The sequence below is a fragment of the Trachinotus anak genome, unplaced genomic scaffold (genome assembly GCF_046630095.1).
Source record: "Trachinotus anak isolate AG129_WGS33_773 ecotype Australia unplaced genomic scaffold, CSIRO_AGI_Tana_v1 ptg000023l, whole genome shotgun sequence".
NCBI lineage: Eukaryota > Metazoa > Chordata > Actinopteri > Carangiformes > Carangidae > Trachinotus > Trachinotus anak.
This window is the reverse complement of record NW_027273874.1, coordinates 3,189,835-3,216,391: the sequence shown is the minus strand read 5'-3', so window position 1 is coordinate 3,216,391 and position 26,557 is coordinate 3,189,835. Positions and strand designations below refer to the sequence as shown.

Genomic DNA, 26,557 nt, shown 5'->3' with positions numbered 1-26,557 from the left:
ACGCAAAAATAGTAATACAACATTGTAGAAAAGCTAAAACTGCAAATATGTATGAAGTCTTGTCTGTCTGATGATAGATGAGGAGGTAAACCAAAAGAAATCAAGAACAGACAGATAAGAGGTAGAAGTAAAAAGAGAAATGTGAGATAGAGCAGACAGAGAAGGAAAAGGACAATAGAAACTACAAGAACAAAGATAAAAAGCAAAACAATGTGAGATATGGAAGTTAAAAGGACGTAAAATACAAGGAGACAGAAGGACTAACAGGGACAGGAGGAGAGAGAGAGAGAGAGAGAGGGGCAGGGATGGACAGACAGAGACAGTTATGTAATGTGACTTGTAGACAGCCGTAGTACTGGGAGTCAGACAGGGTGGGATAATACGTCTGCAAAGTGGCATTTCTGCAGGGCCTGACGGGGAGCTGCCACTGCTGATCAGTGTTGAGAGTGTGTCCCACACACACTGACACACACACACAAAAATTACAGTGTGTCTGGTGAGCTTCAACACTCCACTGTTTCAGATGTCTTGATGCCTGTAGCCTCAAGGTAAAGACTCTTACACTCTTAGACACTTACACACAAAATACACATTTCTCTGTCATGATGGGTGACCTTTAACCTCCCATGAATGACCCAAAATTGTACATTCCCCTCGACTGTGCATAATCCACACTGGATTTTCACTGCCCCCTGCTGGACAGGCATTAATCTACTAAAGACTTAAAAAAAAAACAGCCTGCTGTTTTACTTCATCAGGTAAACATCACATTTTGGATTAGAAACAAGATCCTGTGTTTGCCACTGATACCAGTTTGCAACAAGTTGGACAAGAAAGCAGGCTGCTCTCCACAGCTTCAAATGGGTTCTTTGTATCATAAGGGATCTAAACAATATTCGAAGTAACAAGGAATCAGCTCTGGAGCAGAACAACACAGACTCTTAGACTCCCAGAAATCCCAGCAGTCCTCCTACAGTGACACCGCTTCATTTGTTTAAAGGTGAAAGAGAGACAATGAAAGAGGAACAATGTAAAGCCTCAGTGGGGCTGTGATTATGGTCTGTGTGACCAGGTAATCTGTTTAACCGGCTGCCCTCTGCCACACACCTGACTGAGATAGATGACAGGAGGAAAGGCTACACACACACACACACACACACACACCAAACGTGCAGCACTGAAAAGACAACACAGACCTGTGTGTAAACACCGACACACATTGGCAGCAAGAGAGGACAAAAACACACATACACACTCACAAAAATACATCAAAAGCGCGACAATGTAATCACCAGGGCGATCAGCCCAGGGGTGTCCTGCCCATGGAAAAGAGAGAGAGTGAATAAGGCAGTTGGCATGGTAGTCATGGCAACAAGGTTATTAGCGTTTGAAGTGAAGGAGATGGCAGTCTGGAGGGAGAAAGAGAGACTGGGAGTGAGAGAGGGAGAGAGAAACCCTGTGGAGTATCAACGCTGGCCTTTGCAAGGATGTCAGGGGAGAACCAGTGTGTGTGTGTGTGTGACTTACCACTGAGAGGCCAGCATGGTAAAGACGTCAGCCTGGGGGTTGGTAAATATGCGGAGCAGCTCAGGGTCAGAGGAGAGATGAGCCAACAGACGCAGCTCCACCTGGCAGAAATCTGACAACACACACATACAAACACCTTCTTGATACATCTCACATCCAAAATCACCATCATCCAACCATGACATTAGACCCCCAGTTGTGGATCCAGTAGTTTGGTTTAAACACACTTAGATCTTTCATTTAAAAGAATAGTTGAATATTTTGGGTAAGATTGTTTATTTTCTTTCTTGCCAAAGGTAAGACAAGAAGATACCGCTCTCACATGTATGATAAATATGTAGCTAGAGCAAGCAGCCAGTTAGCTTAGCTTAGCATAAACACACGTAGCCTGGCTTTGTCTAACAGCAAAAAAAAAAAAAAAATCCACCTTCCAACTTCTCTCCAGGAAGTAGTCGGACACATTATCCACTATAAAACAACATGTCCTTTTTACAGTTTTGTTTTTGTGGGAATTAAACAAACAAGATATAAATAGTTGATTATTAAGCTTTTGAAGTAGGTGGATTTAGCCATCCCTGGACAGAGACAGGCTAACAAGCCCCCAATCAGCCGCAAGTGTGGTTTTGATTCTCTCATCTAACTGTCTGCAATTTAATAAGTTATTCCCAAAATGTGACTTCTTTTAATTCTTATAGATATACTGTCGGTGGATATATAAGAATTAAAATATATAGTACAGAAATATTTTGTGATGATTTATGAGAAAAGTTATCTAGAATTTCCCATTTTATGTAATGGTGCCACCATAAAAATGGCAACACAGATTTAAATATTTAAATCAGTTTGAGCAAGATACAGCTTTAAAGACACTGGAGAAAGCAAACACATCTGTGTGTGTCGCTGTAAGTGTAGAAAAAAACTTTAAAGGGAATATCAGAACTCAAGAAGTGAACCCTTAAATACTCAAACAATTGTTAGAGTAAACACTATAATTAATCGGAGACAATCGGAGCACTGAAGGTGTTATTCATGCTGTTGCAACTACAATTTTGTGGTGCTATCCGTTCCTCAACCTGCCATCTTCACTTCATTTAGTGACTTCCAACATTTCCCAGAATAACTCCGAATAACCTACAGGGAGTGGGTGTCAAATGCTTGTATTCAGCTGTAAGTCATATGTGTAGGTGAGGAGACCAACAGCAACCAGCGACAGCGAGAGCAACAAGAAGCCTCCAGTGAAGAGATCGGTGTCTCTACCTCCTACATGTTTCTTCTTCTGTTACTGTTGATGGCAGTGGAGAACTGTGGGCCTGGAAAAGAAATAGTCCCCTTTTATCTTCCTTTAGATAATTGAACAATTTTATGCAATCAAACTCGATTGTGCCTAAGCTGGAGAAAAATATGACAGTTTTCTAACGCGGTCAATAGCAAACACAAACAGCCGCTACAAATTCACACAGAATGCTCAGATTTTGTGCACCTGTGCTCCAATCATCCACACCACAATCCAGTGACATCATCTTTCCACATATGAGACATGACGCAGTTAGATTTACAATGAATGTAGTAAACTCTCCTCCACAGTGTCTGCCATCTACCAGACTGAAACTGAGCTAACTGTGCCAGGCAATTTAGTGTGAATCAGGTCGTTTGATCCAGCGACACTCAGCACATTTACCAGCACCAACAATCCAATTTCGACTTGATTTAGGCAATTCCTCCAACTATAATCACTTTCGTGTAACTTCTCAGAGTAATAACCCACTGGAAGTGAAACTGGTGCACCAAGAGCAACTGGGTTTTGTAATCTGGGAGGAAAGAGTCTTAAAAAAAGAAACACACAAACTGCAAACAGTCTCCTCTTCCACTTCATTTTTCACAAATTGAGTATTTCACTTTTTCTATGTTTTTCACCTCCTTCCTGGTACTCATTTGATAGAAAATGAACTGGAGAGTATACTGTATCTTGTACCACACTGTGCACAAGGGGTGTTCAGCATTTTGTAAATACATGACTGAACTGTTTCAGTCAAGGGTTTTAAAATGTGAACATACGCAGGTGTTCAGCACTTCAATAGAAGCTGACACTTGTAACAGGATAATCTGAGAAAACATCAGTGTGACAAAATTGTTCAGATCATTTTTTTTGTTTTGTTTTTTTTTCTTTGTGCTGAAATTGCTGAACATCTGTCTCACAATAAGCTGACACAGCTATCACATAAATATAGGTGAAGCTGGGTTATTGAAGAAAAGTCACATTATTTGTGTGAATGTAAATGTAGCAGCTAAGATACCCAAAAAAATAAATAAATAAAAAAATCATAAGAAGAAAATTATATTGCGATTGCAATATCAGTCACGATTTTGTATTTCATTGTTAGTGAAATTTTTTTAAATTGATGACAATGTGATTTTTGTTGGGGCTTGTACCAAAAAGCATGCTCTCTTATATGTGCAGCTCCTGGTATTTTTTGCAGCTCCTGCGACTTCAATATTGCACTTGGCCATACTGCTACTGCGATTATATTTCGAATAATTTTGCAGGCCTAATTTCTGTAAACATTTCAAGCCAAAACATTAAAACAGTAGAGGACAGGAATGGGTAATTGCAGGACAGTCAGTCTCAGGACAGTAAAGTTGCAGAACAGACACAGTAACACTTCAACCGAAAAGCCTCTGAGACCAAATCATTTCAGAAATTGGCCTGAGGCACTGAGAGTATTTCAGCTCAGAGATAACCAGAGGCCATAAATGAGACAACCTGACGGTCACACAGAAAAACATACAGTGGGTAGACAGAAACTCTCTCACCTAACCGCATTCTTTAATACACATGCATTTACAGATGCACACAGACAGACAACTCTGTAAACACAAACATGCACAGAAACATAGAAAGACAAAACACACACACCTCTTTGTGGCAGGTGACAGTGTGTAAGGCGACGTGTCCTGTACTGACAGGTCTACAGCTCTTTTGTCAGCTTGGCAGATCTAAACTCATCAAGACATAGTCATGGATACACACAGAGATACACAAGCACACACACCTACACTCACACCCACAAAGCAGCTACAGTACATTCCATTACTGCCATTTCACACACATCTCTTCCTCTGCTCGGCTGCTTCAAAATCAAATTAAACCTCACTAAATGCGGGAAAACTGAGAGTCAGGTTGAAGCAACCAGCTGTAACAGGTTTCTGCTACTGTGGGAAGAGAAGGAAAGATGAGGGATGGGTGGATGGGATTGTGTGAGGGGGGATTTCATGCACTGATGCATTTAAAACAGTTATTGTCACATTTATCACTATGGAGATAAATCTGGCAATTTATCATGATACGGTTTCAGGTCATATTGTTCAGCCCTGAACTGAAAAGGGGAAGAGTGAGAAAGAAAGTTAAAACGAATACTGTTTAACCCCCGTCAGACCTAGACTGCAAAGGAAAGAGATAAAAAGAGAGAGACCTCAGAGGAGTGGAGGTGATGGTGAGGTGAGAGATGGAGGAAAAGAGACGACTGGCTTTGGCTGTGACGAGGTGAAGAAGGGAGTTTCTAAAGATATCCTCCCATCAATGTTTTATGAGCCCGATCATATTTCCTCCCAGCATAGCCAGCAGCCGGAGAAACATATTGCTGACCAGGATCTGTGTGTGTGTGTGTGTGAAAGAGAGAGATAAAAAGAGGAGATGTGAATATGAATGTTTCCCTTCATGCATATTGTGTATGACAGACGTAGAAAGGAAGGGAGAATACCGGGAAGGATACGTGTGTGCGTATGAAACACTGTTATTGTATGTATGTGTGTCCTGTGAGGTCTGCTTCACCGGCCTCTGACTACTGTAATAAAAACACCACAATCAAGAATCCTTGTATTGATCCACTCAGGAATAACTCCATCCCACAGTAAGCTCCCTATAGACGGACCTTAAATTAGAGCAGCTGAATGCCATATAACTGAGAATAGTTTTAGATGCTAGATCAGGTCAGATTAATTCATATATTAGCTGTTATTTGACTGAATATTCTCTACTGGTTTGTATTTGTGATCTGAATTTGATTCCTTAAACGAGCTCTACTTTATCAGTCAAAGACATACAAGGTAACGGTATTGAAGCTAATGCTAAAGCAATGCTGATGATTGACAGAAAATTCGTCACTGACAACTTCAATAATATTAATTTGAAAAATACATAAAGTTCATCACTTCTGGTAACTCAATGATGAGTATTTATCATTATTTCTATAAACAAATTAGTTTAATTACAAGAACAGTAATTGATCTGTAATGAAATATAATTATTCATAGTCCTAATAAATCACTTTATAAATGCAGAACATACCTTTTTTTTGTTTTGCAGTGAAATAACACCTTTAAACTTTAAAAATCTATACAGCATTAATGTTTAACGTAGGGCCATGTATTGTTTAAGACTGCAGATATTAAAAACAATAAATAAGTAGGTATTAGCTCCGCAGTTCCTTGGACGGTAAGATACTGACGGGACTAAGCCATGTCTCATACATTTTTAATGCCGCCATCCACAGTACCCTGAACAGCCCTCAGTGATGCTTTGCAGTACAGAGCAGAGTACGAGGGTTATGGATAAAAGCTTAAGAGTTCAACTAAAACCTGCACATTGAGAATATGAAATGTCCCTTGTGGGTTGTGGTTGATCTAGAGAAGCTTCCAGGAAGAACGAATCAACCAGCACACAAAGAGATGTAATGACACACAGTGGGGTCCACTGTCTCCGCTGTAGGTTGAACTGGATTGTGAAAGTGAAAGTCTACTGAGGAGGAAATGTATCCCACATGTACTCTGTAGGATTAGAGGAGGAAGTTGACCAAATGAATGTCAGGATTTATTCCAGAAACACACACATTAGTTTTTAATCTCTGTGAAAACTATCAGTATTACAAATTCTGAGATAATGCTGAGATAATGTTGGAATTTGTTGGTATATTAAAGCTCATTAAGAAAGAAAGTTTTAATAAATCTCCTTCTTTAAAATATGAATCATCCCGACTCTTTTTCTCCATTTCAGTATTCAACAACATATTTTTTCAACACCCATGAATTAAAGGTTTGTTGTGGAGTTTTAGACCTAAAGTTGCACTATGGAGCCGTTCTTCAATGGGTGGGTCCACGCTTTGCTTATATTGTGCAGATTCACAAAGATGAACATGCAAGCACACAGGCAACACAATGTACATTATTGCTGCTGGATTCATGCTTCTCCCAAGCTATTCCCATGATATTCCTGACGAGTGATGGCAGAATTGCATGAAGAAATGTAGCAATGCACCAATAAGGGCAAAGAAGAGGAAGACTGCAAACACAGGTAAACACCACACATTGTTTTATGAGGGAGGAAATCTGCTCAATATATTTGTAACACCTCAGGGATACACAGTGCGTCTTAGTGAGAAACACTGGATGTAAACACAACTTTTGTTTGTTTGCAAGAAAACTCCACAGGGAACCTTTAATATGTGTGACAGCAAAAAATATGTTAGATGAGTCACATTTATTTTTTAATTATCATTTTACACAGTTGAAACCAAAAGCTGTGGCTTCTGATGACAGATGAGTTAGTGAGCCATTTATCATACACACACACACACACACACACACACACACACACACACACACACACACACACACACACACACACACACACACACACACACAGGTGAACAAACCATATGAGGTTTAAGGCCAGTGGCCTGAAACACATTAGCTCATGTCTGCTGAATTAAAATGAATAAATCTGCCAATGAAAAAAAATTAGGCTCATTTCTCCAAAATGATTGCTGTCGTGAGAACAAAGCACATGATGCAACTGCTGTTAACATTTCAATTTACCTTTAACCCCAGCTTACAGCAGCCTGTTTTGAAGGTCACATCACTGAAAAGCTGATCGAAAAGAACAATATTTTACAGGTGGCTTTTTGCTTCACACGGTGCTCTTCACACTAGTTGCACAGAAATACTGCATATCTTTTCTACTACTGAGTACTGAGTCTGAAAGAAATTAAACTGAAAATTTGAACCAAAACCATTTTTTGTTTTTAACAGCACTAACAGGGTTGATGAGGGAATTAAGCTTGCCTTTGTTCTCGTTTTGGCCTCTTTCTCTCCTCTCTCTGCTCCAGCCCCCACACACCAGCAGAAATCTCCCAACAGCAAATAACTGAGTTGACATTTGAAAATATAAACAAGCAAACACACACACAGACACACACACACACATCAGGCACACACAGGTAGCTTGAGGACAGGAAGGTAGTTCTTTCCAAAACCCCAAGAAATGTGCCTTAAAGAATTGTTGGTTTTATCTTTGGTGCAACAGACTCGATAGCCATGATGTGGATTCTGCTGAGGGTGGGATCGACATGTAAACATAACACACACTCGTGATCAAATCTGCATCATACTCACTCACACACACACGAAATTCTTTGTCAGACAGGAAAGTAACATCTGATACATAATGCCTTTTGACATGTCTCTCAGTTGAACTTTTTCCTAGTGACACCAGAAAGTGATCGCGGTTGAAACACACACACGCACACACGCACGCACGCACGCACACACACACACACACACACACACACACACACACACACACACAGACAGCAGTTGTTCCAGTTTGGGAAGGACATTGGAGGACATGACAGGGCGAGGGCTCCCTAGGAGGGGTTGTTTCCATAGCAACCTTGCCTGTAAGTGCATGTGAGTGTGTGTGTGGTTGTGTGGGCATGTGCTGGCCTGATGGTGTGCATGTGTTTGAGAATTGCTGCCATGTTTTGTGTATATGTGGGATCCTCCCTCTTATCCTGCTGCTGCTGCTGCTGTCCTCCTGCTAACCCTAGTTTATCTGTCTGGTTATGTAAGTGCGCGACACACTGTCACAGCCAGCAGACACCCGGCGTTCCCCACAAAGCTCTCCCAAGCTGACAGTGTCCCAGCTCTGCCCTCACTGCCCGCACAGCATGGACCAGAGTTACACCCGACGTGACCTTATGATGCCAGCTGAGGCCGTGTCAACATAGGGGTGTTTTTTAACTTAACGGCGACAAACTCGAAAAGACAAAGAGTTATGCTGATTAGAGACTGCACATGCAAGGACAAAAACACAGCAACTTTTCATACAGACCGCCGTCAACAAAGGCTCACGCACTTTTTCCACGAGGCTGAGCCATAAAAGTAGAACTAATGTGGCTGTAACTGCAGAGCAGGAACTTTTCCGCTCCCATTGCTTTAGCTATTGGCTGGGTCAATGGTGAATGTAATGACATGCCTGAGCAGCTGCTGAATCAAGGGTAAAAATTAATTTGTGTCAAAACATGCAAGTGATTAAAGTCTACCAGTGTGGCCTTTACGTGTTAGCTGCATGCTAATGTAAAAACATCAAACAGCTGACAGTTGTTACAAGGCAAACATCTGATAACTTTTTAAATGATAAAAAAAAAACCAAAAAACTTACAACTTAACTCAAACATTAACCAACAATATAAAATATTTATGCAAAGGGAAATATACAGAAAAATGTGCAAAATTTAATCAATTAAATCAATCAAACTAGATGCCTTTAAAATATTCTGATTTTATAGGTAAATGTAAACTTTTAAGGGGTGAAAGAGGAAAAATGTGAGAAAAATATACATATAGAGTTTATATATGGTCCTACCTGCAGCAAGGAAGGTCCAGCCCTTCTGAGGGATGAACATGGCTCGAGGGTGAACAGTCACCACCTCCTCTTCTTTTCCTGTGGGACCAAACACAGACCCCTGAGGAGCGCCTCAGCACATCATACCTCACTGCCGGTTCACGTGTGTAAACTTTGTTGCATTGTCCTCTAGTAACCTCTGTGCAGGTTTGAAGTCTCTAAAGTTTCTTCTGTTTGTTCTTGTTCTGTTAAACATTTCTGAATGAGGTTTATTATATTACCATATTACCATTATTATAATACCATGAAGTTTTGTATGATTTTTATATTGATATTTTCTATTGTTATTCAGTTGTTAGACAAACTGTTAAAATACAGTATACACAGTACATGTCACAATGGTGCAATGATATTAGAGCTAAAATATTTAAACACGTTTCAGAGTGAGTGGATTTTCCAGTTTTCTTCTCTGATAATAAACTGAATATATTTTGGTTATTTAAGTTTTGGACTTTTGGTCAGACAATTCTGCATCAGATAAAATGCACCATTTGAAAACAGCTGCCTCTCATGTTTCAGTTCAGATTAAAAGATTAACAAGAAAATAATATGCAAATTAATTGATAATGAAAATATCTAGTGGAGTCCTAAATTAAATTGACATTAAGACAGACGTAACCAGAGTTAAATAAAAAGCTAAGAAATTGTTAAGGTATGTGTTACAATACACAGGAAACCACAGACAAACACTTAGATTATCAAACCCTTTCACTTGTCAGTTTTGTTACCAGAAATGCTGGTTATGGGCCATTCCACACAGAACTTACCTGGCATTATATAAGCAGCATCTCAGCATATAACACATGGATGTCTTTCACAGCACATTACAAAACAAATGTACTGACTGGACACACGATAACAAAGTGATTTATTTCAAATAATCTGTTGGTGTGTTTGTGTGGTTGGCAGAGAGCAACACAGAGACTCACAGACAGTGAGCGGCTGGGGACTCAGTGGAGCAATAAAGAGAGTTAATGCTGACATCTGACTTAATGAGGAGTTAAGTTATGAAGCCACAACGCCTCATTTAGAGGCCAATCCAAATCCAATCAGGATCAGACTATCACTGCACTCTGCAATGATGGGCTCCATGACAATGAACCATCACATCCTATGTCAGCAGGGTGGAAACACCACCTCAGCAGTGCACACACATACAGACAGGAGCAGGGTAATCAGATGTGATTAAGGCTGCAAACTCTCCCCTGAATGCGCAAGAGGACAAGTGACATGGGGATGACAGAGGGAGAGAGAGGGAGAGAGAGGGAGAGAGAGAGAGAGAGAGAGAGAGAGAGAGAGAGGGGGGGGGATCCTGGTGGAGTGAAAGAAGGGATGATATGAGGGATGCTGCAGTGGCTGAAGAAGATTTGATGACAAGGGGCTTTGGGAATCTGAGTGAGTGAGGAGCAGAGGTGCTGATGTTAGCACCTATGAATCACTCAAACAGAGTGAGAGAGCGAAAGACAGATAGAAACAGGGAGAGAGCGAGCGAGGGACAGAAATAGAGCTATAGAGCTGAGTGTGGCCCCGCTAGCTGTGACTGACAGTGGAGTCGATGTGGACTGGCCATGCCAACAGATGGATGGACTTGTTTTGATGTTTTATTCATTCAAACAGAAAAAAATCTTTGTCCTGAGTTTGGGACGAACTGTCAGCCAGACTAACCCAGCACCTCTGGAGCAGGGAAGCAATAACTGAAGAGCTCCACATAAGACATGACGTCACAAAACCGCAACAAGCCATCCTTAATTAGGAGCTGATCGTTCATCAAATGCTGTCTGGGTAATGACACAAAAACATGACATCATAGTTGGATGGCCCGAGACTTTGGTGGGTGGATAAGTAGCACATCGACTTGAGCTGAGATTAAAGTGCAGTCAGGGATTTATCTTGGTCCAGCTGAAATAATTTGACCTGCAGGCTATCTTCTCCCTTACATAAAGAATGAGCCCTGACCGTCAGTTATTGAATTCAAATTGAGAAAATCGAATGTGTACAGCTGGGATTGGTCTATAAAAGTAATTCTCTATGAGGCAATTGATCTTCCTTCAACAAAGAATATAGGCAAAATAGGCAATATGTCAATGTAAATCAATAAGATCTTTAACAAATCATGTCTTTTAGAATTCAATTTAACATCACTAAACTTGAGCATGTTATTTTAGCTACACTCTGTCATGAATTATGATTCTGCTCTAATATAATTACTGTGGTGCTCTCAAGCAGCAGTCACACAAAATGAAGAGTCAGGCTGTTTTCCCAAAGTGTTGCTGTGGCAGTTTTTATCAAATGATGACTGTGTGCAACAAGGGCAAGACGGGGTAATTAAAACTTTTACTGGAGGAGAAAGTTTGTCTTTTGTTTGTTGACTCAGAGAAGGTGCAGTGGGAAAATAATCTAACGTTGCCAATTTGATGCTTGTGTCCATATGGATCATGTTGTCCCCAAGCTGTCATTCTTCTCATGAAAGTAAACTAGAGAGACTACAGTGCAGTTGAAAGATTGAAAGATGGGCTTGGTACCACAGCTGTTTATTTTCTCAGATGTTTCAACTGAATACATAACAGGGTGCACACTAAACACACTACACAAGGCTCATTTTCATGATGAATCATGGAACTTTTGACTTTGTTACTTCACAGCACACCATCTTTTTCTGTCCTCATCAAACGACCGTAAGCTTACACCGGGGGAACACAGAAACAACCTCCAGGTCCATTTTAAAAAACAATATGTCCCATTTAATCTCTTTTAATCCAGCTTTCAGTGCCGTCGTCATATCTGAACATTTTTAGGTGGCAAGGCAAAATTGGAAAAGAAAATTTTTCATCATGCATATCTATGTATGGCTGAAACTTACATCCAAAAGCAACTTGGAGGCATATGCAACATGAGAGGCTGCACCACAGAGCAGACAAACACAAATACAAAGGAGACACTTTTTAGTGACTGTCCCTTTGCTGCTGCAGAGTTTTATCATCCTCATAAAGCCTCTTTACTGGCTCCCTGCTCATCAGTTTTTGTATGCCCCGAGAAACATCTCCCGCACACACACAAACACACCGCAACATTTATCACTGTCTCATTCTCTGCAACATGTGGGAGGGACGTCTCTGTGTGTGTCTGTCTGTCTGTGTGTGTGTGTGTGTGTGTGTGTGTGTGTGTGTTAATGAGTGTATGTGCACCTCACCTTGGGTGTACTGCTTCTTGGTGATTTGGAGTGGCTGTCTTGGCAGGGCCTGGAAGTTCTAGTTTGGGAGAACACACATTTTGTAAACCAGCTGGAGTTAACTACAGATCTCTGTGCAGTGTGTAGTTGTTGGACAGTTGAGAGAGTGAGAAAGGTCAGCTGCGTATATCTACAGCTGCTCCCAGCATGCTCCTGAGGCTGTGATGAAAGGATGGGAGAGAAGATGGAGGTGTGGAGGTGACCCTCAGTTGGGGGTATTCATGTGTGTTACAACAGCACTATTTTATTCTGCGCCACCCAAAAAATAAATAAATAAATAAAGGCTGTTGACAGCGGCTACAAATACTGTGTGTAATTTGTGATATTATAATGTTACTGGTGCTGTGAGATTTAAAGGGATACTCCAGTTATTTAGTATCCCCCTGTTATAAAGTTGAGGGACATTAAACAAAGTCAAAATCAAAGCACTGGAAAAAAAACACTGGATCCTACAAAGACATATACATGATACATTTCCATTGACCTGCCCTGCCTGGTAAATACCAACCTCCAACTCTTCACAAAATCCATACCTTCAGTTTGTAACACAGGCCCTATGTTGAAAATCTATTGTCTCCAAACCCAGGCTGAGGTGATGCATCATGATGACATCATCTGGGTTATTTTCTCACACTTGACAAAGCTCCTCCAGAGTCACTCCCTATGACAAACAAACTGAACCTCATAATATGTAAAATTAGTGTAGTGCCCCTTTAATTTCTGTAGGCACCTATCTAAGGTAAGTTAAAATGTTCCCTGATAATTACATATTAACACAGTGACATCACCAGATTCTGGTCTGCCGTGCTTATCTCGATGGCACCTCCTGAAATTTCCGAATATTCCATGACCACCAGAGACTGTGTGTAGCGTTTAAAGTGTGCTGGCTGCTTTGCTTGGCTCAGATTAAGAAAAACAGAAAGCCATCATGAGACTACAGCCAATACAGATCTTTTAAGTTTTCAGACACACGTCTAAAATAGGACCCACAGAGTAATCTAAGATGCTGCTGATATAGACACACCAACAAAATTACGTGTATGCAGTTTTGTTCTGCCTGAAGGAAGAAAAATGGGAAAGTGATAAGGCTCACCACACACACACACACACACACACACACACACACACAAACACACAAAGTGTTTGATGGGGAGAAGCGAAAAGCAGGTTCAGACTCAGCAGTTCCATTTTAATCCCTGTTAATCCCACTGTAACCACCCTTTTAACACACACACACACAAACACGGCTGCACAAGGTCTGGGTGTGAACAAAGAGGATGTAACGATGTTAAAGGTTATTATCAAGGACGTGCAGGACAAATTAATCAATGTGTATACACTAACACACAGATACATGCAAAACATTGGTTAACATGGACAAGGGTGCAGGTGAAGAAAAGGATGAAACACACACACACACACACACACACACACACACAAACAGGAACAAAGTGCTTCCCGTCATGGTCAAAATCCAAGAGTGTATGTCGTTGGTTTGACCCCACAGTGAGTGTGCCTGGTTGTGTGTGATCCAGAGAGAGAAAACAGCTCCCTGCTTCCACCACTCATTCATTATTCAGGAGGGAGAGGGAGAGGACGAGAGACAGAGGGAGGGAGAGGGGGAGAGAGAGAGGGAAAGGGAGGGAGAGGGGATATGAAAAGACAGGACTGCAGTGGCAGGGTGTGGACAGTGGAAAGAATACATCAGGGACCAGACACCAGTCCCTTATCCACACACACACACACAGAGGTGCTCCTACAGATCTCAGTACATGAGATACGTGACCTGTGGTGTGTATTCAGGGCAGGGTGAACAAGAAAGGGTGCAGGTAATTACAAATGTGTGTGTGTGTGTGTGTGTGTGTCTTCCTGTGACGTGAGAGGTGAATCAGTGATTCAGCAGTGAATGCTCAGTTTTCCTATCATGCACAGTGTTGCAGTGACGGCAGCAGAAATCAGGAGTCAGCGCACAAACACATACACTGACGCACACGCGCACGCACGCACGCACGCACACACACACACACACACACACACACACACACACACACACACACACACACACACACACTCTCATACATACAGTATACAGAGCACAGTGACTCGCCTGACAGACTGTCAGCACACTAGATACTCATTTTCCCAGTATACACTTAGATCTCTTTCTTCCACATATACACACAATTCTCTGCCACCACGGCGACACCTCATAGACACAAAGATACACACAGCATACCGTACAACAAAGACACAAAAGAAGACAACTAATGCAACTGTAAAGACCAGATATGGTGCTCTGGTCATTGAATACTGGGTTGTAAAGAGGATGTAAGAGACAAACTCTATAAAAGACCACAAATGACAAACAACACATTTTTTAGTAAACTATCTAATTGTTGTTCATAGTTTTTGTTGATCATAGTCATGCACAAGTGAGTGGTGCCCTGTGTTTTGATTTGTAATCAAAGCCCTCTGATGCTTTTAAAGACAAAGTCAGTTGCGAGCGTGTGAAAGGAGAGACGGGAAGAAAGGAAAAGAGAAAGATGCAAAGACAATCAAAGCAATGTAAAGGCGGGAAAAACTGAGAGACGAGGATCAAGAGACAAAAGAGGAAAAAGATGAACGGAAATAAAGAGAGAGATGCGGAGGGACTGCAGTCTGCGTCACTGCAGTTTGAGAGAGAAAAGATGAATGAGAAACTGTAAAATATAAACTCATCCAGGTCAGCTTGCTCTGCTCCCTGCTGACTGTACAGTTTAACATACACACACACACGCACAATCCGTCTCCCCACCACTGGTCAATAATATGCATAAAAACCTCCACATACACACAAGGACAAATGCAGATAATCAATGCCTGTCATTCTCAAACACACACACACAAGATCAAGAGATGTCACAAACCCGCTCAACGTTTGCAACAAGTGTTAATGGTTTTATTTATAAGTACACAAACACAACTATTTATGGGAGATGGCCATAGACTTTGAAGGTGAGTTGCATCAGTGGCATGAGAAATGTGGACGTGGTGGTGTTGCAGGCGGAAAAAGGTTGAAATGAACCGAAGCCTGGCGGCGAGGAGGTGAGGGGAGAGAGGGCGAGAGAATGAGAAGGAGCTGGTGTGGAGGTCAAACCGGGTCTCATCACATTACACTAATCACCCCCTCCTGCCTGCAGGCACCTGCTGAAGAGGACAGGTTGGACAGAGCGGGCAGAAAGGGAGGGGTCGCAACAACATGAACACAGCTAATAGTCGGTAATGAAGCTATTACACACACACAGACTTAGCACTTCTACACCTTCCGTACATCCGGACCAAAAATCTAACTACTGACTGATATGTTGCTCAACAATCTAGATACTGTCACAGAAATCCCAGTAATGGCACGAACCGCTGGACAAATGCATACGCTGCATCCCCTCCTGCACTCTCAGTGCACAAGTACAGTATTCACACAAAGCCTCACAATATGTCCATATAGAAGCAACACACACACACACATCTCCCTACTCTGTGTGTTATCTAAGTCATTATCACCCTCACTGTGTCATGAGGAACGGAGAACCGGTTCATTAGTGGACACCGTGGGAGTCAGGCTGAGAGAGTCAGGCTGAGAGAGCGCACAAACCTACACTCAAATCCTTGTTTATCATGTATTCTGTCCTCTAAATGCCTACAACTCCAACTGGGTCTTACAAATATACAAGCACAGGGGCACAAACACTACAGATATCAAACACAAAGAGTAAGCAAAGTAGTCGCACACTGCGTATAGCACAATCAAATGCGCAGACACACACATGCACAAACAGGCAGGCACATACAGTCGGGCACAGGACGGGCTCAATTAAATGGCGGCTGATGTTGTTCCTCCTCCTCCTAATTACATCAAGGTGCGTGAATTATACAGAGCTGACACAAATGCTTGTGTATCACCCTCTGCTGCACACACACACACAAATACACACAACATAAATATTCCTAGACTGTCAGCCACAAAGCAAACACACACACATGCCTGAGCCAATGACTGCAAAACACACCGACACACATGCTTGTGTTTTCCTCTCATGGGCTCATTGACTCTGAATGGGCCACTTCATCATGCAGATGTGTTTCCGTGTTGTCTCTCCACCACTCACACTGTCAACAGCGTCATTCCTTATTTTCCATAACAGCCCACTGTTTGTATTCTTTAATGTCCCCCTCATGTCCTGATATGGACACACAACAGCCTGATAATGAATCTGCGCTTGGGTCCTATCGGTCCTCCAGTGTGTCTGCTCGGGCCCCACGAGAGCCTGACAATGACACTTGTTGTCACAGCGCCTGTTAGCACTGCTGACCCGGGCACTCGTGCTCTTAGATTAGCATAGGTTGAAATATTCATGATGGTTTGGTTACGGCTTTTTCATTTGCAGCCAAAGATGCAGATAACTGAACAATCACTTCAAGTATTTATTGTGAAAGGGCAGGATTATACCAGTGTGCTCAAATGAGTAGCTCCTGCTGGTCCAACAGTTGTTGTTGTCTTTCGGTTGCTCGCCACAGCAGATCAACATCTGCATACTTGATTGTGGAATAGGTCTTACACTGGATGCCCTTTTGATGCAAAACCAGCTCCTGGGAGCAAACAACCAACCTGCTCTGTGGTTTTGAAAATGTTTGAAATCTTCCTACATTTATACAGCATCTGTATCTTATTTCGTCCACTGAACTGCACCATAACCGTCACCCACTAGACTTTCACAGTGTACCTGGAGGGCAGTCTCAGGGGCTGATTTTGAAATGAGCTACTGTCAGATTGACACCAGGAGCCAGATCCATGACTGAATAAAGTGTCTGCATGAGCAGGTCCATAGAAAATGGTTGTGCATTGCTAGCATTTTCCTCCTGACCCAGCATTTTAGCTGTGCATGCATCCCTAAATTCATGCTAGACCATACACACATTTGTCTATTTTTAATACTGTACTTATTTATTAATAATATTGGATTGACCATTTCTATTTAAAGCGATTTGCACTGCTACATTGGTACATCCGGCACTAATTACACACAGGTTGTGAGCGCAAATTGAATGAAAGGCACACTGCAAATTTGCCCTGTGCTTTCATCGATGTAAATCTGGCCCACAGAGATACAGAGAGTCTCACAGGAGTAAAGCCTTGTTAAACAGATGGGGACGACTGAATCACTGTGCTGGTGTGGGGTAATTTAATCACACTGCAGCAATTTAATGACTAATCACACAGCACATACAAATACACATGCATGTCTTTATGCACACTCGAAAGCATCCCTGCTTGTGTGCACACACTAACAGGCACAGACTACTAAATTATCTCCATTTATGCTGCAACCTCAAACACACACACACACACACACACACACACATATACACACATGCCAAAATCCATCTGCTCAACATGAAGAGAGATCAGCACATGGCCACAAAGCCCACAACCAGCCTTTCCATTAGTTGGTAAGGTGACTGACTGCAGATCTAGAGTGGAAGGAGTTTCCTGCCATCGTTTTCTATCCCTCTGTGCTCTGGGATTGCTCCTGCCGAATAAAGCCACTTTATCTAACAGCAGCTATGGCTGATTGGTTGATAAACTGGGGCAGATAAGGGACTCAAGTTGCACTGTACATAGCAGTTTCATCTAGCCACTAAGCATCTGCAACTTTTGCCCAAAAGCTAACATCCTTATAAAACCAGGTAACTGTAAAAATGTATTAGAACAGAATTCAAACCAAATGGAGAATGAAAAATGTTTTCTTAAACATCAAATTAAATGACTTTTCAAAGACATTCCAAGCCCAATTCTCTCAAATTCAAGGACCCCACATTACATAGTTTGAATAGTTTGATATGTTTTTGGGAAATTTACGCGCTCTAACCACTTGGCTATAGAGTCGCCCCCACAACACTAAGAATTTTTATAATCAGAACTCGCAGCTTCACAGAACCTCTCAGACAATTGAGAGGAGAGAGAGGCTTGAATGTGGGAACACTCCTCAGTTGTGCTGTGTCACTGTGACGGCAGACTGTGGTCTCTTGCACACAGCAGCACTTAGCATATTCACAAACGTTAAGTAAAAAATATATAATTTTTATTTCAGATTTTTGCCCAGAATATATACATTTAAGCATGTTCAATGACCCGTGTCTATTTATGTCTATTTTCAAAAACCTTCAAAGCCTTGATTTTTTTTAAGGATATCATGGACCTGTGGGAACCCTGCATGAGTATATTATACTGCACTTTACTACCGCTCTTAATAAGTAGATATTATTTGTATACATTATTTTTTTGTATTTTTTTTTCCCTTAGCAGTAAAAAATATATAAATATTGTAAGAACAGAAAAGTAAGCAAGTGTAATTTTCTGTTATACATTCTTGCAATTAAGTATAAATATGAAGAAAAAAAGCTGTGAATAAACAATACACTGTTTATTTGAAGAGACTTTGAAGAGAGATTTTAATATTTATATTTTTCTAGCTAAGCTACCGGAGTGGCTAACAGAGCTGCTTTACTAACTTTTTATTGTGGTACATCAAAAGAAAGGAAACTGCATCTCCAGTTAAAGGGTTTAAAGGTCCCTCCCTTTTCTGTCTCATGCAGTGGTAAACAAAATGATAAATTTATGCAAACATATATGCATGAAAGTGTTTTCAGATGTGAGTCAGCAGAGAACATTGACACACAAAGTGCTTCGATTTAGATCAACCTTTAGAGAACTTTTCTGTTGGTGCAAAACATTGAATGCAGGAGAAATGCAGAGCAATCTTAAACAAACACTGAATTGTTTTTATTATCCTTGACATCAAGAATGCAATAAAACTGCGTTTTTCTGTACTGACATATCAACTATTCTGTGTATCCCTCATTAGAAGAATTTGATCTGCCTACAGTTGTAATTGGGTAACATGCGTTCATGGTGGTTAAATTATGATGAGAGAGGTAAATGTGCACAGTCTATAGGTACAACTCCCTAAGCTGAATTATGAGACTTTGAGGGAGGATGTAAGCACAAAAAGAAAGTAGTAAAGAGTGAAGGGAGACAAAAAGATTTAGAGAATTAAACCCACTGTACAGCAGCTGTCAACACCAAAGACAAATGGTTTAGTGGTGACAGCAGGACAGTATGTTTCCATCTGTTTTCTGTGCATTTGCACACACAGTTTGACGCACTTGTGGGTGGAATGAGTGCATAAACCTTTGAGCGCCCTAAAGGACTCATGCATGAGCTAGAGAGAGAGAGAGGACAGAGAGGAGTGTGTATGTGAGGGGAAGAGAAAAAGAGTGGGCAGAAATAAAGAATGTAGAGAAGGAGAGAAGAAGAAAAAACATGGGTGTGTACACAATGACAGAGAGATAAAGATTAAAACTGAAAAAGAAGGAGAGAGAGAAAATAGACAGAGACAGAAGCAGTGTAGATGGAGAAGGGGAAGCTGGGGCTCACAGGCTGCACATATTTTTGCTTTTCGCAGATAAAAACAGATGAGACAGAGGAGAAAAGCCCCGCTTGCCTCTGCAGTGAGACTCACTTCTAGCAGCGCTTTAAAATCAGCACCAGTTTAATGGCTGTCCTGCTTTAATTCAGGCTCCCCTTTGTTGCTGCAGTCTGGCTTCACCTCAATTGAACCCACAACAGATGAAAGCTAAACCCCTCTGCAGCACTCCTCATTTGAATATGTGTGTGTTTATGAAGTGTGCTGTATGTGTGTGCAGTGCAGGGTGGTGAGTGGCAGAACGCTTCCCTTCTCTCTTAACCCCAAACTACTGTATAAACTGCAGCTTTTTCCCTTCAAAGCAATAAGATGTGACATGTTAGTGATCGCTGTGTGTGTCTACAATTATCTACTGGCACATTCCTCTCCACATTATGATGAGAATAATTATAAGTGAACTTCATTTATATGCTAGAATAAGAAGTTTAATTTGAGGAAAAAGAGAAAAAGACTACAGGGAGTTGACTCCTCTCCCTTCTGACTCACTAATGTTGAAATGATCTTTTCATTTCAATCAATCAAGCAGCTGAAGTTTCTCTCCATGCTGCCACAAACTAAACCAAAAGTTTTGAATAATTATGATTCACACTTCTTCCTCTGTGGATCACATTAGTCATTATTTTTAAGCTTTTAACCGCTCTTTTTGCAGGACAGTTGTCAGTCCTGACAACTGATGGTTAGTAATGCTGATGTAGGAAGTAAAGTCTTTGCAAAATAACAAAAAGAAGCTGAAATATAAATAACATTGCTATCATTTCACAGATTTTATTTGGCCTCGTTTCATGCTACCAAAGTAAAAAACTTTGACTTGAACTAATGATTGTTTTCATTATTGAAGAAGCTTGATGTTGTTTAGTCTGTAAAATGTCAAAAATAGCGAAAAACAAGATATTCTGATGTCTTCCAATTTCTTATTTTGTCAAACCAATGGTTCAAAATCCAAACATTTTAAATTTGCAATGATATAAAAACACAGAAAATGAGCAATCAGCTTTGTTATCCTACCAAAACACAAACATAGTACTTGTCCATGGTTGTCTGCAGTGAAAGCTACTGTGTAAGAAAAACAGTCACTGAATACAAACACAAATCCACAACCACACTTGACATGAGCCAGAACTCTTTGAACAGAGGAGTGAGTGACGCATTGTGCAGTGGCAGTGGAGAAGGAGATAATGTGACCAGCTGGTGTCATTGAGTGGGCATCATGCAGGGCCCCCACTCAACCTGCTACTACAGAAAACTATCACTTAGTTCATGAAAATATTTTATTGAGTTTTATTATAAGATTATTTTTTCACATTTATATCCTTTGACAACTTGTGTTCTCTATAGCTCACAATGGAAACAAATTACAATTATAGCACGATATACACAGGAAAGACCAAACTGCATGCACACACCAACACAGCTACACACCAGATACAAGTATCCACAGGCTTAATAGGATGCTCACCCAAATCTCAGAACTACATAAAAGCAGAGGGAACGGAGATGTGTTAAATCACAGCTGCTCAACAGTCATATATCATTCAGTAGCAGCACAATCAATTCAATGTGCAGCTCACACCGGTCGCAAATCGCTAAGTGAGATTAGAAAAGTTGTCTCCATGGTTGTATTATATTTATCCGTGTGTGTGTGTGTGTGTGTGTGTGTGTGTGTGAAGCAGAGCAGTACTCAGTGACAGAATCACTGGACCCTGACAGCTGGGTAATGTCAAAATGAGCTATTGATTGCCCCGTAATGGGGGGAGAGAGAGAGGGAGAGAGAGACAGAGAGGCAGCAGGTGATAACTGAGCTGACAAGTAGAAAGGAGAAAGAGCATTCCTTTGTAGAGGTCTGTTGTTGATATATGTATTCTTTAGCTTTAGCACACTGTGTCTGGATGTGTAATAGACTGAGAGACAAAACAGGGAAATAGAGATTTTCACTTGGACCTAAGGTACATAAGGTTCTCTGCAAACATCTTACCTTCAATAATCATTTCATGAATTCATTTTATTATTTAGTCCTTCTTTATGCAAATACATTTACATTATTTATATTTCTGCCATCTGCAATACAGGTTAAAATGGACTATTTGACATTTTCCGATGGTCTAAGTGCTCTTTTAATGGCATTTTGAGACACTGAATGCTTTTGTTTGTAAATATAAAGATAATATGCTGGCATATAGACAGATAACCTCAATCATAGTAAACAACAATTAAAAACTTCCCTCAAAGTAAGAGTGATTACTCAGTTCTTCTGTCAGATGTGATGAGTTTTTCTTCAGTCATTATGGGCTAATAAAATATATATGTTCATCCTTATGTTTTACTGCAGCACTAGAATTCAGAAGACTGATTTTAGGACACTTGCATGATGATTAGAGGTCTGATTCAGGTACATAGCTGGGTTCAGACTCAGTTTTCTCTCCTCTGTGAAGCACAGTGTTGATGGTTTTGTAGGTTTAAGTCCAATAACAACTAACTTTTACCCCTTGTTTTCCATTAATTTCATTGTGGTACAAATATCAGCTTCCTGCTTGCAGCTGCATCACCACATAATAATTTGTGCAGCTGGATTTTCATCCTGCACCAACATAACTGAAACGAATGGATGCCTGGAACCACAAAGGGAAATTAAACTGAAAAACAAATGGTGCTTTTTGGAGAAAGTGAAGGCAGTAATACAAAGTAGCACATGAAGTTGTGGGGCAGTGTGGTGGGTCGTGTGGAAAAAGTCAGAAAATAAGAATTCAGAAATCTGTAGCTAAATTTTTAAGCTAAGATTTAAGCTCTTCTCATTGTGCCTCGCCTATTCTGTGTGTGTGTGTGTGTGTGTGTGTGTAAGTGTGCACTCAAGGAACTATAAATATTTCAGTAGGCCTGTTCAACTGTACCTCCTCTCCATCAGCCAGACATACTGTGTGCCTGAAACAGATACAACCTTATTCATTCTCATATTTTGAACAGCTGCTCAGCTGCTGTCTTTCAAATACAACTACTGTAAACACACAAACACACTCAAACTCTCATTGTTGTTTCCTTGCTCCCACACACACACACACAAGCACACACGCACACACCTGTTCCACACATAATGCTATGAAGTTAGTGTTATGTGTGTGCATGTGTTTGTAATTACTCTGCAGTGAACGTCTTCAAAGGGTCTCTTTGATAAGACAGATATGTATAAAGACAGGAAAGAGACGAGCTGGCAAAGACCAGAGTGGAGAAACGAAAGAAATCACACTGTGAAAATGATACTGAGATTTTTGAAGGTTATATAAAAGACCTGCTGTTTCATACACATCCACAATCAGGCAGCCTCCTTCTGTTTTGTTGCTATCTTACACACTAACAAGCAGAGGATGCACATGCATAAAATACACGACCAGACATCTCAATGCAGTAAGTACCAACCAAAGGGTTTTGTGTCAACTACTAAAAGTCTGCACCAAACAGATTCTGAGTTTACTTGTTCTTTCATGAGATGTTACTGGATTTAAAATTGAAAACTAAATTTCACCTTTTGTATTGAGACCCTGAACATTTGCAAAATGCATATTCATTTTTAACTGAATGTCTTAGTTTGCATGGGCAAATAAGAGATTAAAGTAGCATCCCTCTCTGCCTGAGTAAAAATAGACTTAGAGTTGTATGTATCCTACATGCCAGTAACTTGCCTAATTTTTACTGATAGTGTTTCCATTATAGTTATTTACTGTGTTTTGACATGTACAGAAGCATCATCAGCACCCACTTTCCACCCAGATTGAGCCTGCAGTTCAGCACCATGGAAAGCTCCACTAACTCAGCACTGTAGTCCTGTGACAACACGTGTGGCCTGAGCCTGAAGCAGCCACTTAACAACCCATGTAAACTAGTTAAAATATTTCAAAAACAAAGACAAAGAAATGAGGACAGGGGGTGATTTGTAGTGATGGCAGACAGTCGATACTTACTGGGTGTTTTGCCGAGATTCTCCCAGTCACAACACTTGTCTGGTACCATGTAGAAGAAACGTAGTTCTGATGAGTTGTTGAGAGAGACAGAGACGCAAAAAGATTCAGATATTAATAAATCAGACACAGAAGAAAATTGACATATCTAACATGTTGCCACAGCAACAATTACAGGCAAAACTTCACAATTTTTCCAATCACAATTTTTTTTTTTTTTTTTCACAGAATATGCATGTTTCAGTGAGTCAGCTTTGTGTAATCAGTAATGTTTACATGTAGCTGATTCCCATCCAGTGCAGCCTGAACACAACAGCTGCGATCCTCATTCCCACCATCACTCTGATTCTGCTTTTGGACCGACAGGCCCCAACAGCCATGCGACTGCCTGGTGCCCAGTTTCATCAAGCTGTTTCCAGACTGTGGTGCCAAGCTACATTGGTGCAATAAGCAGATCTTCAACAACACTACTGTGCTCAGGGCTGCTGTTGAAACTGACTCTGGGCTAAAGGTTTCTTGAGATGATTGAAGCTAATTTTACTCTAACAGCCAAGTAACCTCAATCCCATGTGACAAAATCACTTTATTGACAATAACACACAAGTTACCTCCAAAAATGTCATATTTGTTTTTTGTCAACAGCACCCTGCTCTAGCTGGGATTGTTGCCTGCACTGTCCAAAAGACCACCAAATGAATCACCACCATCAGAAGCCAAAGAGCCAGACAGACTCATTTGCAGAGTTGAGTAAGCACAGATTGACAAACACAAGCTGCTGCATCCATACAGAGTCGAACAGATCCCACGTGGAGCGACAATCGGACACAGAACTTTGCTCTGCCAGTTCAACACAGCAAGATGGGTTTGCTTAGTAGCATAGAAGCACTGCTCCATTGCACTAATGCAGAACCAAACTGTGAGTAAAGAAAAACAAAAACTGTGGGATCTTTTTGAGTTCATGTAGCCTGCAGCAAGCTCTCAACTTTTAGTTTCGCTCTCTTGTTTTTGCTGTTCCAGCCTCAAGGAGTAAAAAAACTAGAGAAACACATCCCACAGTGAGCAGAAGAAGTGAATTAAGAGTTGTGAAACAGCTTGTTTGTTAGACTTGTAAGTCTGTCTGTAAGACATCATTTTCGGTGAATGTGTGCACCAAGAATATGTTTTTACATTTTAGGTATTCCACTGACAGTTATATAACTGCCTGAAACCAGCTGTAGGCTCACCTTGCCCATCATGCAAGAGAGAATCCCATCAACAAAAGTGGACTTGATCTTGTGAACCTGGGAGTAACAATAAAAACAAAGGGAGCAGTTTGAGAGAGAGAAACACTTTCCACTCTTGTTTGTAAGTTGATTATCTCACAAATGATCTGACTGCTGCTTGAAGGAGCACTGTTTTTGACATTTGACATTTGTGACACACAAATAAAAAGCAGTTGACAACATGACTGACCTGTCTGTACTCTAGAATGACCTTTGGCAGAGGGTGCAGGTCCTGAAGCTGCAACAACTACAACACAATAAGACGGAGGAGAGAAAGAATGAGAAGAAATTGATTTTATAAAGAGCTCAATACCTAACACAAGACCTGCTACTGCTTTTTTTGTTTGTGTCAAATCTGCTGTCTCTTTGTGAGTCTGTGAAGTTTTGATGATGTTCAAGTGAAATTGCAACTACAGAATAAGTTGGTAAGATGCCTGTCCACCTATTGATTTGTATGTACTTACTGTACTTGGCAACTGTTTATCAAACACTAGGATGCACCAATGTGCCAGTGTATGAACTGAGTGTGTATGCTTGATTGTGCGTTTATGTATGTGCCTCTGGATTCGTGTGTCAGTGCACATACTGAAACTTTAAAGACGACTGAGCTGGTTTTCTTAGATTAAAAGAGATGTCAAGATCAAATTAACATGTCTGTGTTTTGTGTTTGCGTGTCTGCGTGTGTGCCGTACTGCAGCTTCTGATGTTGACTGCTGCTGTTTGTTGATGGTCTTGGGAAGTTTCCTGTTCTCGCAGCGCTCATGGAGGCGCAGCTTCTCAAACAGAATCTTCAAACATTGTAAATCCACATTATCCACAAATCCATGACATTGAAACATGTGCAGGAATACAGGACATGTATGTAAACACACACAAACACAATAGTTAATATTTCATGCATATTCACACAAAAACTGGAAGTCTTTGCAATATTAAAATTCAGGTTCAGGAGAATGGATGTGCATGCACACGACACACATGTACACATTAAGGTACACACTGTCCGTAGCTGAGTGTTGCTGGTGACCAGGAAAATTTGCCCTGCTGCTCGGTGGGCCTCCTGCTCCAACTGCTTCATCTTAGTCTGGCAGAGACACAGACAGACAGACAGACAGGGCGTTGACGGAAATGAGACTGGGCCAATGTGATTTTTTTTTTTTTACGTGAACCAAAAAGCCTACCTAGCCTACTAGTACTTAGTGATTGTTTAAAGGTCAAAGTCAGGCTATTAACATCGTTCAGTAACTCAACCAATGTGCTACTCAGTGCATGTAACAACAAATACTAATTAGCACTTATTGAACCAGAGCGGCCTATTCTACTATGCCTCT

The 26,557-nt window shown here is 40.9% G+C and overlaps 1 protein-coding gene across 5 annotated transcripts in view; it reads right to left on the bottom strand.

The window, feature by feature from the left end:
• Positions 1-26,557, bottom strand: part of LOC139607090 (DNA polymerase nu-like) — a 58,178-nt gene that overhangs the window by 12,210 nt on the left and 19,411 nt on the right. For 4 of the 5 annotated variants that reach the window (XM_071459699.1, XM_071459700.1, XM_071459701.1 and 1 more), the window contains 8 exons: positions 26,227-26,310; positions 25,919-26,014; positions 25,417-25,473; positions 25,188-25,244; positions 23,968-24,033; positions 12,456-12,513; positions 9,227-9,304; positions 1,528-1,639 (listed from right to left, as the gene is read on the bottom strand). In XM_071459699.1, coding sequence (XP_071315800.1) covers positions 1,528-1,639; positions 9,227-9,304; positions 12,456-12,513; positions 23,968-24,033; positions 25,188-25,244; positions 25,417-25,473; positions 25,919-26,014; positions 26,227-26,310 — 608 coding nt within the window. Of the gene's footprint in view, positions 1-1,527; positions 1,640-9,226; positions 9,305-12,455; positions 12,514-23,967; positions 24,034-25,187; positions 25,245-25,416; positions 25,474-25,918; positions 26,015-26,226; positions 26,311-26,557 lie in introns of those variants that run through there. The other variant, XR_011684782.1, reaches the window with a different exon arrangement.